The sequence below is a fragment of the Sceloporus undulatus genome, chromosome 5 (genome assembly GCF_019175285.1).
Source record: "Sceloporus undulatus isolate JIND9_A2432 ecotype Alabama chromosome 5, SceUnd_v1.1, whole genome shotgun sequence".
Classification (NCBI taxonomy): domain Eukaryota; kingdom Metazoa; phylum Chordata; class Lepidosauria; order Squamata; family Phrynosomatidae; genus Sceloporus; species Sceloporus undulatus.
The window spans coordinates 25188392-25209465 of NC_056526.1; the positions used below are offsets into that span (position 1 = coordinate 25188392).

Genomic DNA, 21074 nt, shown 5'->3' on the forward strand with positions numbered 1-21074 from the left:
ACTACTGGGATAGCAGTTGATTAGGTATTGTGAGATGCTACTCCTACAGCATCCTCCAAGATAGCATTAACTAATGTTGTCATTTCTGCTTTGCTTGATAGTTTCGTATTACTCAGAAGCTTGCTACTTGTCCATTAATGGAAGTTGGTCCATAAGCTAACATCTCTCTTATTTAACACTGCTAATTGATTATCACTGTTTTCCCTGTACCTCCGATCAATAGTCTTCACTTTTCCTCCCTACTCTTTAGAACATGTTTTAAGAGTATCTGTTAGAGCAGAGCATATATTTGGCATCATTCTCCAAGCTGCTTCTTGACAATTAGATTGACAGACCCCGCAAAATCTGAAGCAATCATATTTGCGTGCACATGTATTGGCAGGCAAGTGGTCGTTTTGTGAGTTAATAGTAATGCATGCTGTATCTACACAGCTGCTGTTAGTATGCATTTCTAAACTATATCATATTTCTACTATGTCCCCTGTCCTGATAGTGACAAGTAATGTCAGTAATGCATGAATAAGGTGCATACAGTTTTGTTTTTGGTTTGTAGGACTTGATTAGAGATCAAGGGTTTCGAGGAGAGGGAGGTAAGTAATTTTGTTCTCTTGCATATAAAATGCATTGCTTTGCCTCCTCCCCTTTATACTACCTCTTTTTACAAAATACAGACACAAAGAGAAATGTAAACATAAGCAGTGAAATTTAGCAACACTTGCCTGTACATGTCATTTAGCATTTGTCTGATAGACGTTCCAGTGATTCACATTCCATGTGGGCTAACGGGAGGGGATGATAGCATGCAAAGTGGTAGCCAGTGTTTTTTCTTAATAGGTAACCAAAGATAAAAATAGGAGATAAGAAGCCTTCAGTTTTATCCTGCTTGGCCTTCCTTTTGTCCTACCCCCCCCCCCCAACTGTCATCCTTCTATCTTGATACACAACAAAGGGCTATTGTCTAAGGGTCTGTAAGCCAATGCCATTTGACAACAAGCTACCAAAAGCCATTCTTCCCTTAGAGTAACCTGAGGAAATTCTTCTGACATCCTAAACAAAGCACATCCATTAAAGTTAAAAAAGAAATGGGTACTCCTAGGCTACTCATCTTCACCACATCTGTAATTTTCCTGGTGGTAGTAGATGCATGTATTCAACTAGTTGATGATAAATCAATTAAAAAGATTTTGAATGACTTCTAAAAGATGCCTCCTACTGAGTATGGCAGCAGACTTCAGTCCACCACCCCATTACTTTTTTATGTGAGTTCCTACAGAAGTTGCAGGTAGTATGCAACAACTCAAAAGAGATATTTCCTTCTGCTTACATCTGAGAGAAGCAGTGGTAAGGTCTGCTGCCAGTGTACATTGCCTAAAAGCAAAGTATGCTTTTATCTCTAGAAATATTGTTTTAATTTTTGCTTGTAAATTTAATTGACTACTTAATTGGCTAATTCACCAAGGTATCTTTAATTAAACAATAGTGATAAGATTTACCAGTTCCACCTACTTGCTATTTCAAAGATGAGTATCACATTTAGGTTGCAGGAAATCTGAATCAATGTCTTATGAGTGGGTCCAGTTCTTTGCAGAGATAAAGTTAAGTAGCAAAAGCTGTCACTGTATATATGTGTATTTTTTTTCCCCACCCTGTGACATACATGCCTTTGGTGGATGCTGCTGCTACTGCTGCAAAATCTGTTTGGGGTGAAACTTCAAATGCTAACAGGCTTCAAGTGTTCATTAAAGCTTTTGACTTGGCTCTTCATCATTTGAACGTGCAGAAGGGGCTTTACCACGTAACAAAGGAAAGCATGTGTCCTTAATCAGCTAGCATTTTTGCTTTCCATGGCTTCCTTTATGATTTTTTCCCTCCTTTTTAACCCATTTGCCTATCACTTCACTTTACTTAAGAGTAATATTGTCTGAGTCAGGATTTTGCTTCCCCCGTGTCCTCTCCTATCCCCATTTTACATCTAGTGAGCTGGCTACTACTTTGCAAATTTGGATCCAAAGTGTGATCTAAAACCACGAACCTTGCCAAATAATACATTGCCCATTTTGAGTACCATGTATATGTGGGTAGCTGTGGCTTTTGAACAGTTTTGCCCATTCTGTCCAACATTTAACTGTTGTGTACAATTATGTCAGTTTAAAACATAGTCAATTAGCTCTCTGCTGGGCATCTGATATGTGGCAATTCCCAATTTTTTGAGCATATACTGTTCTTTTTTGGGGAGGGGGGAATTAAAAGGGCAAATGGGGGTTCACCCCTGCAAAGTCATAAACAATCTATGCCTAGGAGTCAAAGCACCTTAGTTATGTCCCATGACTTTCATTTCTTCTGTGTGTCTGTCTTCCTGTCTCTGCCTGCCCGTCTCTTTCTCTCTAACAGCCCCTATGAACCAGCTGATGCGCTGCCTTCGGAAATACCAATCCCGGACTCCCAGTCCCCTCCTCCATTCTGTCCCCAGTGAGATAGTGTTTGATTTTGAGCCCGGCCCAGTGTTCAGAGGTAGTTGGGCTCTTCTTTCTCGTTTTCACCCAAATCAAACTAAATAAAACCACAGATGCTGTTTGTGCTTCACCCTCACAGCGTGTGTATGTAAGTGTGTGAGTTTATCAAAACACTGTCGGGGGTTTTGTTGTTCTTCTTGTTGTTGTTGTTTTGGCTTGGCCTGGCTGGAATGCTTTGAATGTGCTTTTTTCACTCACCCATTTTCACTTACCCTTATTAAACTCACAGATTATTCTGTGATGGACATCTGATATAAATCTTCTAGAGCAATACATTATAGATATGAAATTTCTGTGCTGCTTTTAAAAATGTTGCTTGTCTTAAGGTTCAGTTGCACTGAATAGGACAGATTCTGTATACAGTATATTTAAAATCTGTGGAAAATGTTATTTGCTCCAAGGAATTCCTCTGATTAGGGCTGCCAACTGATGCAAGCAACGTATTGTGGCCTGCTCCTGTCGATATAACAATAGGCTGATCTTCCCAGAATCAGCAAGTGAAGTTTTTTCTGGCATGGAAATAAGATTTTATGCTGCTTCAGGGTCTACAGATCAATTTGCTATGAGTTATATGAGTGAATTTCAATACAGACATTGGCAGTCTTACCCTGGATTCCAGAAGAACCATTCTCCTGTGCTTGATCTTAAGTGTTTTGTAGATTTTAGCAGTTTGATAAATATTCATAAATTCTCTGACCACCAATTTTAACTTCTCACTTCAGAAAGATTCCTCAGATAACATTGTCTTTCAAAGTAACATTGCAAGGTACTAACAGTTCTGCTGGAAATTTAATTAATTATCTGGTATATGATTTATCCTGATGATATGTTGGAACTGTGACTAATCTGGAGACTAATGGAATGTATTACAGTACAGTGCAGACATTGATTCGATTGTTTTGTGCACTAAAACCTAAGAAATTTCCCTTCGATCAGTGAATGCTACTACATATAGGGTTATAGCCAGACTTAGTCATATTTAGAACAGATCATTAGAATCATTAGAGCTTCCTGTAGTTACAACTAGTGGCCTGTTGATTTCTGCATGTCTCAGAAATGTAACTAGGGAGATTACTGCACTACACTCTTATGGTGCTGCCATTCCACTTTTACTTCTCTGGCTGCTTCCTGTTGCATTCTGGATTTCCAGCTTAGGGAGGGGTATTTAGAATCTCAGCCAGAGAGCTCTTAGGTCTCACTGAACTACAAAACTCAAAATGCAACAGGAGACAGCCAGAGCAGTAAAAGTGGAACATCTGCACTATAAGAGTGTAATGCTGTAACCTACCAAGTCTGGAAGCAACTCAAATTTTTATAGGCAACATCAGGGCCATGGTCCACTACAGAATAGAAAGGCTCTTCTTTCTGATACACAACAATGCACAGTTTGTACAAAGAGAAACTTGTGAATTCTGACCACTCTGCAGAGTCCTCCCCCATCTGTAGTAAAGGGTAGGTCAATTCATTAGTACAATAAAAGTAACTTAACAAACTAAACAAGAATAAAAACTCCTTAAATGTAGTTTCATGTTCTGTGATACAAACTAAGAATATTTTGGTTTATAATGAAGAGTGAAGAATCTATAATTGTCTAGCAGTGCCCCATTTCCCTAGCCTAGCCCAATACCATACATTCTGATGTAGGATTAACATTTTATTGATTGCCCAGTGTCCTGTTCCAAAATTTAATTTATCATTTCTTCCAAAGCATCAGGAGACCATCTTGGACAAACAGTGCATAGCCTCTAAATGTCACTTATGTGATTTGGAAATAGGGGGGGAAATTCCATTAAAAACTATCTTTCATTAGATAATGTCAGCCTTTAAATTGTGTTAATTGTATCTTTCCAGTGGTGGTTTTACACATTGTTCCTTGCCCCCCAGTATAGAACTAAATAGTTTCAATAAAATGTGTGATCTGGATATACTCAAAAGGATACAGCAGGTTCTGTGTTAGAGATTGGAAGGAAGGGCAGATTGAAAGGGCAGACTTGAAGATCGCAAATAGGCTTTTAAGAAAGCTTGAAAAAAAAGTCACTGTATTTTTCCTGAAGTCTGTGACTGGCATGTGCCAGTCACCTATCAGATCTTGTATCATTCTTTGCTTTGTGAGAGTTTGGCACTAAAAAGCAGTTTATAAATAGTCTGAGATAGATGGATAGATGCATGCATGCATGCAAAGCTTAAGGAACATAATTATATATTATATATTACAGGAAATTAAACCATTTAATAAAAAAGTAAAGGGGCTAAAACAGAGGTGAACAAGGGCTACCTATCGTGCTACAGTAGTGGTGGGTGTGTTCTATAGTTCAAGAAGTGTTTTAGTCCCTGGAGCCAGTACAGCCTGCACAAGTCTCCCCCCCCCCCCCAGTCACATCTGTTTTTTAAAAAAAATATAGAGGAGGGGGAGGTTTGGGGGAAACAAGATGCAGGGACCCCATGATAGATTTTAAAAGAGAATGCTCATTTTAGATACTTTCAAAATAATCTTGATGTGAAGAGCTTTTCCTATTCTTTAGGATTTTCAAGATAAACTCTCACTAGTCTGCTAAAACGGCAATCCTAAACATACTAATCTTAAACACTAAATACCTGCAAGCTTAAATTATACTATAGTCAGTTTTTATTGATCTCCTTCACAACTACCTGATCCTCAAATCTTAGACTTCTGATACTGTTGTCTAGGCAATTTCTGCTTGGCTACTGGTACTTTGGCTGAACTTTTTCCAAATGCAGAACTCTTGCTCCAAACAAGCAAAATATACCATGTCTCTGTGTGCCATCATAGTATACAGAATATCTGAAAAGTTATTGAGACACAAAATACAGCACTTTATAGTTTCTTTGTTTCATACCATTCTGTTTAAAGTTCTGGAAAATATTATTTGCCCAGTTATACAGCAGGCTTTTTAGAAAAAATCATCAGCTTCACTGCCATTGTAGAACTGTGATGATTTAGGTCTGTTTATGTGCAGGTCCTCTTAAACTTCCAAAGCTGTTTGCCATGGCAAACTCTTTTCAGGAAAACTAGTCCAGAATAGAAGGAAAGGCTACATTTAAAAAAAAAAAAAAACTAATTGAAAGGTCTCCTGGGCCTACAAAATTGATCTTTATAATTCTTTGGATCCTGCCTTCAGTTTTAATCTTTCCATTGGAGTCCAAGTTGGTTGCATGTCCAGCTATTGTCAGATTCCTAAAGAGTTAGTGGCAGCAAGCCTGCAAAACCCACTGAATTGAATTAAACAGTGTGAAGCTTCTTTTAAAAATTAGGCAAACCTGAATGCAATACATCTATATTGATTAGCATGTTTTTCCCTGTTTAAAGTGACAGTGGATTATATCCAAACAGATCTTACCTATGGTTCAGGCTTATTTATTGCAACGGGGCCTGAATTGCCACTAATATCTTTTCCACTGTGTCCCATCATCTTTTTAGACATTTCACAACTAGTTGGAATGTAGGTTGTAATTATTGCTGTTGATCAAGCTTGTTGTTTCCTCTCATGATTTAAAGTCCCAATTGTAATTTCACAGAGGTCATTAGACATTTTATAACTGAATCAAGTGAGCAAGGATTGTCCTATGAAATGCAGGATTATGCATTTGTTTTGTAAGTCTTTTCACTTATATTTAAATACCTTTTGATGTTTGGAAAGATTGCATTTGTAGCACAATTTCTGCACATACTGTTACATGAAGTAAATCCACCAGGACATGTTTAAGTCTTCAAAAACCCAGAAGTATTTTTTGACTTCAAATATAGGCTCAACCACTGGTTTGTCTGCTACACCACCTGCATCGTTACCCGGCTCCCTCGCCAATGTGAAAGCATTACAGAAATCACCTGGGCCTCAGCGAGAGAGGAAGTCCTCCTCATCTTCAGAAGATCGGACCAGGATGGTAAGGTTATACTTAGTTTATTGAACTGCTATCCTGTCTTTACCACATTAGAAGTCCAGTGTTGATGTAAGGCTGTTTTATGTCCTATCCATGATTTAAAAATCAGAAAAGCTGCACAGGTCACAACATTTTTCTGAACACAAATTACAGGAAGGACCCATTCACCTATGGAGTATATTCCATTGCCTCCCAGGCAAGGCAGAAGTCACTTGATTCACAAGATATTAAATTAATACTCTATCAGGATGTTCCCCTGCTCTTCTTCTTGGTCATAGGCTTTGGCTCCTCCTCTTCAGAATCAGTATTTTATTAAGCTTATTATATGTTCTGTTCTGCTGGTGGCATCCTCTCTCTACTTCCTTTTGTTTCTTCTCAGAGTGGGATTATTTTTTCTTCCTTTCTCTATATATATCTTGACTGACATCTATTAATATAGATAATATCCATAATATCAATTATCTTTTTTACAACTATCACTGTGGCCGTGCAGTTGTGACTTTCAAGTCTAGAGCAACTTCATCTGATATTTACAGACAAAAGGCTAAACTTGCAGGCTTAGGCCCATTACAAATGGGCATAAAAGTACGTCCTGGGGACATACTAGGGTTAGAAAGGCGGTGCGGATGTGACATTGTTGCGCTGCGCGAGGGTGCCTAGAGCGCCCTTTCCATGGCGCGAGAAGTAGCTCCAAAACGGAGCTCCTTCTGAGGTTTGCGTCGCTGGCGCAGCCTTTAGACGACTGCACCAGGGACGCAAGGGAGAAAGGGGCCGAGCCCCTTTCTCCTCCTCCCCACCGCCATCGGGTGTCCTTGGGGCATGAAGCCCCAAGGACACCCCTTTCCAGGCTGCGGGGAAGCGGCCTTTTGCCACTTCCCCACGGCCTGGAAAGCGGTGGATTGGGGCCTCAGAGGCTGCCGTTGTGGCAGCTGAGGACCCAATACAGCGGGGAAAGAGTCGCTTACAGGCCGTCCCAAATGGGCGGTCTGTAACGCGCCTTAGATATCTTGACTGAGGAAAAAATTCTGTTGCTTTTTTAAAATTTATTTTCACTGTGTTTTTGTTCCTGGGATGGATATACTATGTGCAAGAATTGTTTCTTTCCTGGTCTGCTTTGTCTTCACCCCTATCCACGTTAGTTGACTAGCCCTCTTATTAGCATTTGTTCCTCCCAGTGCATCTCTGGCTGTTGTGTTTTTCCACCATGTTTACAGTCCAGAAGCCACCACCATAACTGCTAGGTCCACCAAGGATCAAATGGATCAACAACCTCAGCTGTCCAAATGGAAGTATTCTGATGAGACACTGGAGCACTCTGCTTGTTATAACAGCTCAATCTCTCTCTCTCTCTCTCTCTCTGTCTCTGTCTCTCTCTCTGTCTTCTACCTACTACCTACCTGTGGTATCAATCTATTCCTCCCCAAAGCACTCCACATCTTCAATCTTGTAGTGGATTGCCCCAGCATCTCCAGTTTAAATCAATCATATAATGGTCTATCAGTCTTTCATTGAAGAAGAGGCAAACCCTGCATTTGATCATTTAGATAGCACTGTAGAGGCTGCTAAGATGCAACAGGAGCCTGAGGACTATGTTATGGCTATGGCCATTCTGGAAGGAAATAGAGTTGAATTGATCACTCTACACCCTTTCCACCTTCTGCAAACAGCTAGCTTTTGACATGGTCAGCAGCAAGCCTCAGAGCCCACAGAATTTCCTCTGTGTGTCTTGTCACAGCCATTTTGAAGCAATTTCTGTACATAGCAGGCAAATCTCTTTGGTTCCATCCCAGCAGCCCCTAAGGGCCAAATGGAATATAGCTCCCATTTATACTGGCTGCTTTTGCTTTGATCTTTTCTTTACAACCAGTAGCTATTGTACAAATGCTGCCTTTTCAGACAGTCCAATCTTAGCACCTATTTGGCAAAAATTTGCTGGTACTGATAGGACTGTGGGGGTCATCCCCACTAGATCAGTCAGGATTCATGTTTCCGCTATATGCCATCTAAGTGCTCTCATGCTGCTCCCGCCCATAAAATACCAGCCAAAAGGACTAGCACTACTAATGCAGCAGTGATCCCGAAGGATCAGATAACAGGCCAAAAGTATAAAGGTTCTACCTCTCCAGTTCCTATAGCTTCTGCAGCTCTCCTTCAAAGATGCCCACAAGGCTTTAGTTCTTTCCGTTGGAGTCCCTCAGTCTCTATTATGGACAGGGCTTCCATAGTGTGGATCAAAGTGACTGTTGAGAACAAGAATCACTTAGGTTCTAAAATCTTCAGTAGGTCCCTTAACCTATATAATTTCCTTGCATACTTTGTCAGTACCATCCAGAGCTTCCTAACCATCTCTGCTCATGTCATTGCTGCAACAACAGTGACTTAATCAAACTTGAAGTGCTAGATTCTAGATGTAGCATAACATCAGTCCTGTTCCACAGTTCTTTAGTCTTTCAGGATATGACCCTTCAGGGCATTTTAGTTGAAGCCAAATAAAATTATATCTTAATTTTTAAAAAGAGATGATAGGGATCAAGTCAGGAAACCTTCATTTCATTTTCCCCAGGGGATTCAACAGATCTAATTTTTATGTCTTCAGACCCAGATGGACTCACTACAGATCACCAGCCAGTTTTCAGTCCAGGCAACTGGAGACACCTACCAGCCAAGAGGCCCCATGTATGCCTCTTCAAAGCAAACATCAGGCTTGCTAGTCCTTCCTAGTGGAGGAAAGGCTCATTCACTTCTAAGCTGCTAAGCCTTGACCTCATATGCCTGTGTGCTTCACATGATGGTCAAGAACTACCAGCTACAGTCCAGTATCCTCTGAATGCTCAGTTTCTGTAGACCTCTATGTCTCACTCAGCAGAAAACATTTGCTACCTTTACCAGGTAGGAGCAGTGGAGGCAGTCCCCCAAAAGTAACAGGACAAAAGGTGTATTAAATACTCTTCGGGGTAGCTAAGAAGATGAAGACCACAGAGCCGTCTTATACCTGAAATTCATAAACTGACATCTACTCTACCAAAAAAAAAAAACCCCAACAACATAGAAATCCAGGACACCCTGTAGTGAATAGGTTTTTCTTTCTTCAGTAGACCTGATGAAGATCTTCTTACATATTTCTTTCTCCTGTCTCCAAGAGGAAGTTTTTCAAGTTTTCCAGAGGATTTGCATTTCTAATTTAAGACCCCAAAATCGTGATATCTGACATTGCCCACCTGCACCTTCATGTCACTTACATGAATTCCTACCTAGATGACCTCCAGCTTGCAAGAGCCTTAACGTGACTATGGAAGCATATATTCTGACTAAATTATAAAAACCCATCTTTTCCTCTTCAGGACATTTGTATACATGGGGGCTCTGCTAAATATAGGTGAGGACATCTCCATTTCCCCAGAGAAAGCAAGAATTAACTCACATAGGAAGTGATTTTGTTCACTTAGTCTGAACAGATCTTGCCAGGAAAACCCATGATAGGTTCTCCTAAGGGTTGGCCGTAAATCAGAAATGACTTGAAGGCAAACAACAATAAAGTATGGGGAAAGCAGACAGGCAGTAAGAGCCGACTTGGGGGTGGCATGGGGGCGTGGGGACTGCACGTTGCACACCCTGACTCTGCCCCCAAGCCAAAGTCATGCCGCACTACCGACCACACAACAGGCAGTGTGGGAACACTCTTGGGGCGCAGCAATTAGACACCGCATGCCACAGGAGCAGGAAGCCATTATGGCTGCGAAAGGGAAACCTTTTTTTGTGCAAAAAGCATTTTGCCACTTCTTTTTGCACTGGAAAACACCAGTTGCTGCAGCCCCAATATGGTGCTCAAAGGGGCTGCATTATGCCGCCTGTTTACGGCCGTCTGATTAACTCCAAAGATGGTGTTCCTGGGATTCATGATCTGTTGTACACATAGTGTGCTCTAGGCTGATTCTATACCTGTGTCCTCCAGTTGTTTCCATTGCAAACTCACATTTTATTATGGTAGAACCTTCTAATTCCATGATCTGCATCCCTGAGGCACTCCTCCTTAGGAACCTAAGGACAGGCATACATCTACAACAGGGATGTCCAAACTGACCCTCCAGGTGTTATGGACTTCAGCTCCCAGAATCCCAGATCATTGGCCAAGATGTCTGAGTCTTCTGGGAACTGAAGTCCAAACCACCTGAAGGGCCAGAGTTTGGACATCACTGCTCTACAGGATCAAGTCTTAAGTGCTTCTCAATAGACTTCAGTCTTTTTTTAGTGGGAAGCACAGTGTAAAGATCAGACAACCCAGAACATCTGGCCACTGGCGGAGGCTCAGAACTCCATAAACTGGTTGGGACTTGGAACAACCAGACTAGCTCTTCAGAGTTTTCATTTGTTAGTAAGGAACTAACTGGTCTGACAGACTAGGAGACAACACACCTCAGGTGGCTGTGGAGTCATGTTCTTTCCTTCTCAGCTCAACACATCAAAATTGTCCTAAATATAGAGACAGACTTATTTAGACAAACTCTGCTAAGTCTGAGGAAGTAGAGTCTGGAACAGACTGTTTTTGGCCTTACATAAGTAAACCTTTTCACTTCCTCCAAGAACAAGAAGCTACCTCTTTTTCTTCAGATTTCTTGTCTCAGGTGCATCAGTTCTAGACACCCTATTTACTGCCAGATGCTTTGCAGTTTCCTCTGATCTCAGGGGTCTTTTGTTTGGGGGAGGGATAGGGAAAAGCCAGATAGCTGAGCAGTGTACACTCTCCTGTGAATCACATTGGCTCCTTATCTGGGCAGTAATGGGCTATGGCCCAAAGGTTGACGTCCCCTTTGCTGTCAATATGAATGATCCTTTACAGTAAGTACCCAGTGCATCATTCTACACGCATATGTGCAACCCACATACTCTCAGTTTCAGAGATAAACATGTCATGGCATTATGCACCATATTTGGAATTAATCATGGGTAGCAAAAATGTCAGCAGTATCTGAAAGACTCTCCACTTTAGGAAGACACATGGAACATTTCTTAAGAAAAAATTGCAGATACAGCTGATTTTGCTCAAATTCCCTTTCTTACAGAAAACTCTTGGTCGACGAGACTCAAGTGATGACTGGGAGATACCAGATGGCCAAATCACAGTTGGACAAAGAATAGGATCTGGATCATTTGGGACAGTCTTTAAGGGAAAATGGCATGGTATGTAATTACTGAACTTATTGTTTTTCCCTAAGCAGAAGGAGGATTGTTCAATATTTTCTTCTTCTTCATGGTCTCTGGGACTCACAGAGCAGGCCACGATCAGAACATTCCAGAGCTGAGTAACTTTTGGTGGAAACTCAGCCCCCAGCATGTGGGCCTGAGTACACCTCAGCCTCTCCCCCTCATTTCATTTTTGACCATTGCCAGTGCAGCATTATGAAGATTGTTTTCTTTCAGCTGAGCTTTTGTTTAGCGTGCTCATCTCCCCCCACCCCCACCCCCATCCCAGCTAGTTATTGTTTGTCTTCATGGATAGGTGTATTTTTCCCCAGACTCCTTCTACACTTATGAAGGCATTTCTCTGAAGAGTGCAGGGCCCCTAGGGCTTTATTTAAAAGTGTGTCTCTTGTGAGGGAAAGATAGCACTCTCTGTCTCTTTTGTCTTGGAGAGGGGGATATTGTTCCAGTCATGGCCAAGAATCTGTTTTTATTATGACATTGGAATTCCATTCCAAGAAAATCATAAACAAAAACCAGAGAAAAATAATACCTTTTCTTATATTTATGGGTATTTTGTAAAATTAAAATATCTATATAAATTATTCTGATGGTGGAATAGAAAGCATGCTTATCAAGTTTGAAGATGACAGCAAATTAGGAGGGGTAGCTAATACTCTCTAGGCCTAAATCTGATAAAGGAACCAGTTCCTGTCTGATCATGGAAGCTATGAATGCCAGGTGCTATAGGCTGTATTTCAGAGGAAGGAACTAGCATAACCACCTCCGAGTATTCCTGACCTAAGAAGAGCATATGAAATTCATGAGGTCCATAAGTTGAAAGGCAACTCAAAGTTGAGTATATGCCCACAGAGCATTTTTAGGAATGCTTTAGATTTCTTGTATGGCAGGAGGTTGAACTAAATGGCCCTTGTGGTCACTTCCAATTATATGATTGTAGGTGTTACAGAAAATAGCACATAAATGTTATGAGCTTTTAGGTTCTTTAGAACTCTTCATTATGCATAATGATACAAAATTAGGTCATAAGAAAGACACAAAAAGTGCAGGAACAAAAGTGGGTCATCCACTGACTTCAGGTAGAGCTATAATAGTTCTTTGGATCTTGAACAATGCATTTTACATAATGGAAATTTATAGAATAGCATAACCATTTAATGGGTGGCACATATCAATAGTTGAGCTTTGTGTCTCTTTTTATTATTCAGCAGTCTGAATACAGCTGTTTTTTAAACAATTGCTTTTGAAGGTGATGTTGCGGTGAAGATGTTGAATGTTACAGCCCCTACTCCTCAGCAGCTGCAGGCCTTTAAAAATGAAGTAGGAGTGCTCAGGTAAGATTGCATGAATTACTTTGGTAACACGACCAGTATAACTTCACTAGAGAAGCCTCTAATCTTCTACCATTTGCCAAAGATTCTGGGGTTTTTTCCTAGTTATTCTCTAAGACATTTTGTCTTCTGTTACAATTTCTGTCTGCTTATAGGTTTGCTGAACTCCGTTTAACACATGCTCATGCTTAGACAACTCTACATCAAACCATGTTTTTGACAAAGAAAACTGATTTTTTTTTCCACACTTCATTTTTGTTTTTCCCCTGTTCTTGCTTTTCTCTCATTTGGCTCTCACTGCTTGTTGAGACTGCCTTTTATCTCCATCACTTTCTGTAACTTTGATCTCAAGAAGTGAGTACTAACCAGAATGGTCAGTGGAAACTTTTAGATTTGTAAAAGTGTATTCGATCTTTTCAAAAGAAGAATCTTAAGACAGGGGTGGAAATTTACTGTCCTTTAAATGTTGTTGGACTGCAACTCCCAGCATTCCTCACCATCAATTATGATGGCTAGGACTTCTGGGAGTTATAGTCCAAGAATGTCTGGAGGACCACATGATTTTCACCCATGTTCTAAGGAAAATACAGTGGACCCTTATTATACGCTGGGGTTTGGTTCCAAGATCCCCCATGTATAACAAAATCTGTGTATGCTCAAGTCCTATTAAATATAATGACATAACAAAATGGTGTCCCTTATAAAAAATGGAAAATCAAGGTTTGATATTTGAAATTTATACTTTTTTTGAACATTTTCAAACCGTGTATGCTTGAATCCGTGTATAAGAAGGGCCGACTGTACTCTCCTCCAAGAAAAGAGCAGCCTAATGAAAACTAGACATGCTCATGTTGTCAAAACCTATATTAGGTGTGGGGAAGAAACAAACAAGCCAGGGATGGTATCAGGAAGTTGGAATGGAGCATCATGGAACTAATGATATACTGCAACAATGCAATTTCCACTTCTGGTTTTAAAACTAGTCTTAAACCATTTTGAACATTCATGTTTAAATACTGTACATTTGGAACTCTCTTCATTATTACAGATACCAGTGTGGTGAGAAACCTCAGCAAAACAATAAAATAGATAAAAGCAGCAATTTAAAAAATCTTGAGTAGACAAATTCAAAAAGACAGAATTATCCTTAGCTGGTAGCTTTGATGACCATATGAAATTTATATGTTCAGAATGATCCTGGTCTTGAACATCAGTTGCTTGAACACAGCTGCAAGTGGCTGTTGGATTCATGCCCTGGTTGTGAACTTTCTAAATCAAGGTCTTATTCTGGCATTGTCTTCTCTCTGACACCATCATTTGATGGTTTCCCAACTTTTGTACATACATACATCCCTTTCTAAAAAGCGGAAATGTCTTTTCCCAAGGCTTGCTTTCCGTATGAAGTTTCTGTTAAAATAGGATGACATTTTTCATCACACTCTTTTTGTTTAGTCCACTAGTAGAATGTGTAGACCCTCTCTAAAACTGGATTTGGTCTTCTGGCTGAGTAGTGCTCTTCTCTTTGTCTTAAGGTTATCTGGCTGGCCCCCATTGGAAACATTAGGGCACTTCTTAGGTAGATAAAAGCATAGGAGAATGTTCAGCTCTTAGTTTGCATTAGATTTCCAGTCCATTAAATGATAAAATTTTCTTTGCTTCTTCAGGAAAACACGACATGTGAATATATTACTTTTCATGGGCTATTCAACAAAGCCGCAGCTAGCTATAGTTACGCAGTGGTGTGAGGGCTCCAGTCTTTACCACCATCTACACATCATAGAGACCAAATTTGAAATGATCAAGCTGATTGACATTGCACGGCAGACGGCACAAGGAATGGAGTAAGTACATCTTTTGCTAGCTAAGATGGCACAGAGAAACAATGGTGGTTCTCCGCATGCTAATTTCTCCAGAACACATGGGTTAACTCAGCAGCTTCACAGAAAGCTTCAGCCAGTGAAGACGATGTCTGCTTAACTTGGAGCTTTTAGAAAACCAAATACTCAATTCTGTTTCTGAGTCAGTTGTCATTTGTTGCTATTTTAAGAAAATAGGTATTTGTAAACTTTTTTTCCTGTTACATTTGCAAAGATATCATAGATATGAGGAATTATTTCCTCTCTGTTATCTCTTATGTGATCTTAGAAATTACACATCATAGTTGGAGTTACAGAGACAATATGCAGTTGTGTGCAAAGGGATTTTGTAGCACCTTTGAGACTAGCTGAAAGAAGATGGAAGCATGAACTTTTGTAGCCTTCTGCCTACCTCCTCAGATGCATGTTTCAGAGTGGAGAATCCAGAGACATACTAATATAAGTTGTTTTGAATGAGGTTGTCAATTCAAATTCAAAACCTTGTGGGTATGGAGATAAGGTAGCAAGTACATTTTGAATGAAAATCTGATTCCTCAGACAGCCTAATAGAAGAACTGGCCCCAATTAGCACAAATCATTTAACTGCATTGCCATCAAACTTGCTCCAAGTTGCTTATAGCCTTCAAATTCTATTGTCTTCCTTAAGTCAACTCTTCAGATTTTCATAATATTGGTTGGGTTAAAAGAATCCCAAGCACACTATACACGGTTTCCACCTTAAACGGAAGCCGCGCTGCAATTAAAGCTATGTCGCACATGCGCTGCTCCGAGCCATGAGCATGAGCCCCATTGTTTGCAATGGGGTGTGAGCATATGCGGACTTCCCATTATGGAGGGGAATCCGGAACGGATCCCTGCATAAGGAGAGGGCCCTCTGTATGTGTAGTGTTATTCTGTAGTCTTCTTACTTGACTTGAAGGAACAAGAAGCATAGTCTTGTTTTACGGAAACCTTTAAAATGGTTCTACAAGAAATGTTGGATTGGCAGTAGTGCATCATGAGTATGGAAGGATGGGGTATGCTGGAACCATACATTAAGCTAATAAATATAAAGCTTTGAACTCTGCAGCTCTAACAGATAACCCAATCAAAGCATGAATATTCAGCAGTTAATTGAAGTGATTTCCCACTTACTTCCATGCTGTTTGTTTACCTGTTTGTATATTCTTGCACCCTGAGTCAGAATTGCACACCAACCAGCTTATGCTTAAAATCCTTAATTGCATAATTAAAAGCCATAAAACATGTATTTGAAAGTATTTATGGCACTTTCTTTGTTGAAAGGCAATTGGTGATGTAGACATGCTCCAGGTTCTTCTTTCCAGAGGAGATGGGCAGAAACAGGATTGCAACCCATGTGCCTAAAAAAAGCTGTGGCCTGAAGGTGCTGTTGTTTTGACATGATCAGTTCTAAGTAACAAATAAGTGGTTTGAAGTCTTGGGCCCTGTAACAATGTATAGTCTGTGTACTACCATATGTATTTTTCATCTTTAAGATCACCTCCTGATAATACCATAAGCAAAATGTAGGATCAATTCACTGTCTCATACCTTGTTCTTTTCCAGTTACTTGCATGCCAAGTCTATCATCCACAGAGACCTCAAGAGTAATAGTATCCTTTTTACTTTATTGCACCTCTCCCCACCCTTCTCTCCCTCTTTTATCAGAGTGTGTATTTGTTTGTAAATTGACTGGGGGACTACAGTTTGGTGAACCAGATGTTCAGAATGCTAAACAGTGAACGCTTACCAGCCCCAGTATAGCTATCATTGTAAAGAAAGGAAGCAAAGGTATTAATACCCGACTAGTTGCACCAGAATATGGACAAGAATGTGCATCATCATTGAAGAGAATGAAATATGAATAAGCAGCACATATATTTGGATTCACATTCTTGGTTTGCACATGTGATTTGTAATTCAGCCAGTGATACACGTGGGGTTGATGGTTCTTTGGAGAGCAGTGGTGAGATCTAGGAAAAGATAAATTGAGATTTAATTAAAGAAGCATGATACACATTAACTGTGTTTCACTTAACATCACCTTTGTCAACTCCCTTTCATAGGATCGTCTGAAGTGTCTGCAACTTCCAGTGGTTTTTTTCAGATGTTCAAGATTTCATGCAGTCACCCTAGTTGCAACTGAGTCTACCTTAGTTTGTTCATTGTGTTGTCTTATCACATTACAGCAGAGTTTGAACAAAGTTGCTTTTCTGGGCTATAGCTCCCAGAATCCCCTTACTGAGGGCATCCTGGGAGTTGTACTCTTAAACATAACTTTTCAAGTTCTCAATTTTAGAAACTGTTCAGATATTAGTTTGGTTATAATGTGGACTGATGAGACTGACTTTTACACCTGTTGAATGAATTCTGCCTGGAAATGAGGAATGCTGCTTTTACCTTTTTTTATTCTTTACATCACTTGCTCAGATATATTTCTTCATGAAGATCTCACAGTAAAAATAGGTGATTTTGGTCTAGCAACAGTGAAATCACGATGGAGTGGGTCCCATCAGTTTGAACAGTTGTCAGGATCAATTCTCTGGATGGTAAATAAAGGGGGTATTTATTCTCCAAACTGTTTTTGTTCTACCTGTTATCCCCTGAGTAACTAGATATCTCCATTTCTTCTCTGGCCTGGACATACAGGCTTGGTCCCATCCTTTATAATTCACTGCAGAGAATACTGTCTTATGTTATACATGGGAACCTTACTTTTTCTGAAGCAGTCCAGTGAAGGTATTCTTTCTTCTCTTTCTGGAAAATTCAATTCAGTCTAAGGATCTATCCTTTGCATGGTGTCATCTTATAAATGTTCTCTTTTACAATAATCTTAGTGGTTGTACTAAACTTTGGTCAGATAGAAACCATTCTCAGATACTGAAAATTGATCATAATTTTACTTAAAGCAGTTGGTGAATCTCAGTAACTAGTAAGATGACTGCTTAATTTGTAGGATCTAATTAGATATTTCAGATCTAAGCAAAAGCAGCTATTAAAGACCAATTTCTCTGCTATCTTCTTTCAAAAGTAGGTTTCACATTTTGACATCTTAAGGCAGGAGTGAGCAGAAGGTAGATCAGGGTCTGAAACAGTATATTGACAAGCATCAAACATTTAATAAGAGTGACGTTGAAAAACTGCTGCAACAATAAAGCTTTATGGGGAAGAAATTAGAATGGTGCAGCATAATAGCTTTGTGTACAAATTCAAAATCATACTGAAAATTCTGGTAGTAGATATACTCGATGACGACTTGTTTTGTTACCTGTCTTGAACCACTATTTTGTACATGGCTGTGACTGGTGAGTTTCTGAATAGATCCTGGAGCACAAAAATCTGTCTACTCCTGACTGAAGATATAAAAAAGTAAGCAGTCACAGCTACAAAATAAAGCCATTTTTTCTATATGTTATACAGGCACCAGAAGTAATTAGGATGCAAGATAAAAATCCCTACAGCTTTCAATCAGATGTGTATGCATTTGGGATTGTTCTTTATGAGCTGATGACTGGGCAGTTACCATATTCTAACATCAACAACAGAGACCAGGTAATGCAGTCATATTTTTGGAGAGTCTTGGATTTCCTAATGACATTTGGTTTATGTTTTCACATTCTCTTCCTGTTTTATGAATGAATGATTTAAAGTGGTAAGAGAGACTTTTTGTATACAGTACGCCCGCGTCATACGTGGATTTGAGCATACACGTGCCCCCGTGTGCACAAGCCCCATTCAAGAGAATGGGGCTCAAGCATATACATTTTTGGCTTACGCGGGGGGGGTCTGGAACGGATCCCCCACGTAAGCCAAGGGCGCACTGTAAATGATTTTGCTTTGTGTACACACACACAGAAAGCCAGGATGATATAGTGGCTTGAGCCTCTAGGGTCACTCCAGTGACTCTGGAGACCAGGTTTCAAATCTCTGCTCAGCTATGGAAAGCCACTGGGTGACCTTAAGCAAGTCACAGTCTCTCATCCTCATTAGGTTTGCATTAGGGTCTCCATAACTCAGAAATGACTTGAAGGCACACAACTATTATCTAATCATTCTATCTATCTATCTATCTATCTATCTTAACCTCCATCTTTCTGGTTGTGTGTCAGAGATTTAAAATTTGTATTCTCATTTACAGAATAATGTAGAAAACTCAATAGTTGGTCAACTGGATGATCCTGCCTATGTGTCTTTAATTTTCACTGCCTCTGCTTTGTAGTTTGTGGCGTGTAATTGATAGTTTTGCTCATGGTCCTAAGTATTCAGAAGTGCAGCTTGAGCATTTATCCTCTGTTTGATAGCAGCAACAGCAGCTTTTCCCATGACTTTTCCACTAGAAGAGATTTGCAGGGTGATGTCATGTTCTAGTATGTCCACCTTTACAAGGCAAGGGTCCTCCAGTAAGTAGTGCCTTTATGGATGGTAGTTTCGCTACCATTCCAACCATGTCTTCTTTTTCTACAGTGTTTAACTTAGCCAAATACAATTTCTTGGAAGCTCCTTCATTGAAAAAGGAGAATGATGTGTTTGTTGTGTTTACCTTTAAAAGTTTTGTCTGCAAAAAAGCAAATATATAACCCCAGCCTAGTGGTGTCAAGCTAATATCTTTGTTATTTATTTCATCCTTTGAAGATTTTTCAGTCCACCCTCACTGGTTTTGTCTACAAATGAAACTAGGGGACAAGTAAGGGAGCCATATAGCAAAACCCACAGTTTTTACTGTGTAATTCCTTGCCCTCTGGGCAACAGCAGAAGTAATCCTATGCATGGATGTATCCTTCTTTGTAGAAAGAACAGAACTTCATGGCAAATGCAGTATACACCAATCTCCTACAGTCAGCCCTCTGTATCCATGGATTGAAAATATTTTTAAAAGACAGTATATAAATTCCAAAAAGCAAACCTTGATTTTGCCATTTTGTTTAAGGAACATCATTTTACTATGTCATTGTATTTAATGGGACCTGAGCCTCTACATTTTGGTATCAGTGGGGGGGTCCTGGAACCAAACTCCAGCAGATGCCAAGGGTCCAGTATATTTATTTTTTCTGTATCTGTAAGCTATGCCAAACTACAATTGGTTTACTTTCTAATATGGAAAAAAAACCTTGAGTCATCTCCAGAAAAACTTTAAGTATGGCTTAAAAAATTCCAAAACTTTAAATACTGTGCAAACCTGCACCTCATCAAAATTTCAATCACTCTCTTTCACCATTTTAACATATAGAAGATATTAACTTGTACAAGACATTTGTTTGATTTCCCCCCCCATTTCCATCATTCCTTCCTTCCTTTCTACAAAGATAATATTTATGGTGGGACGAGGATACCTCTCTCCAGATCTCAGCAAAGTAAGGAGTAATTGTCCCAAAGCCATGAAAAGGCTAATGGCAGAATGCTTGAAAAAGAAGAGGGATGAACGACCCCTCTTCCCACAGGTAAGACATATGGATAGTTTGTTTTGTGGAGCAGCTTAATGTTTAATGCTAAATTCAGAGATACATCATATCTGTGTAGGAGATAATAAGGACCTGAAAACTTCATCTGAAGAAGGGATGAGTTAAAATTACCTCCGGAGTACATGGAAGCAAGTTACCCAGGCCATTTGAGTGTTTTGGGAGGCAAAGGGGTTGAAATAATTCTGTTAGTTTTGTGGCAGGGTAATATACTGTATAGTTCTGCTGTTCTTGTGTTTATACTTTAACTCTAGAAAACATGTCTCTTGTTGCTTCCTCAGCATCAACTAGTGTTTGATTTTTTAAAACACACACACACACACTCTGCTGGTTTCAAATAGAACTCTTTGTTCTTGCTACCACCATGTATGCCCTTTCTGTTGAAAAATTATCATAAGTGGTACTAGAGTTGCTAGTTATTTCTGGGATTATTCTGAAGGGAGATACAATGGCAGCAAGTGTTCTTTTTTACACCAGAAATGTAGACTTGGTAAGCCCCTGCCCACCGCTATCCCTGTTGCATTCCATTCCCAGCTGAAATGGGCCTACATTTCTGGAAGAAGGACAGATATAATTTGGTTTTATTTTCACTCACTCTGCTTGACGATTTCAGTCACACAAGCTTCTTTATCAAAAAGAACCTAAGGACATTATGATAGTCTGGCCAGAAATAAAAGAATTGTTGAGGAATATGAGGAAGGAATGATGCATATCAGCATTGCTGCTGTCATCTTTGGAAGTAAAGAGACACATCTGCTTCTCTGAACTTTTTCACATGGTAATCTATGTGCTTCCCAA

The 21074-nt window shown here is 39.8% G+C and overlaps 1 protein-coding gene across 7 annotated transcripts in view; it reads left to right on the forward strand.

Moving 5' to 3' along the window:
• Positions 1–21074, forward strand: part of BRAF (B-Raf proto-oncogene, serine/threonine kinase) — a 74460-nt gene that overhangs the window by 34341 nt on the left and 19045 nt on the right. For 4 of the 7 annotated variants that reach the window (XR_006103999.1, XM_042467401.1, XM_042467395.1 and 1 more), the window contains exons 9-18: positions 554–590; positions 2392–2511; positions 6280–6416; positions 11474–11591; positions 12862–12946; positions 14608–14784; positions 16387–16433; positions 17251–17369; positions 18241–18372; positions 20124–20258. Coding sequence is in view for 6 of the 7 variants with exons in the window: in XM_042467401.1 (XP_042323335.1) it covers positions 554–590; positions 2392–2511; positions 6280–6416; positions 11474–11591; positions 12862–12946; positions 14608–14784; positions 16387–16433; positions 17251–17369; positions 18241–18372; positions 20124–20258 (1107 nt within the window). In the remaining variant the exon portion in view is untranslated. Of the gene's footprint in view, positions 1–553; positions 591–2391; positions 2512–6279; positions 6417–11473; positions 11592–12861; positions 12947–14607; positions 14785–16386; positions 16434–17250; positions 17370–18240; positions 18373–19452; positions 20259–21074 lie in introns of those variants that run through there. The other 3 variants (XM_042467397.1, XM_042467398.1, XM_042467399.1) reach the window with 2 other exon arrangements.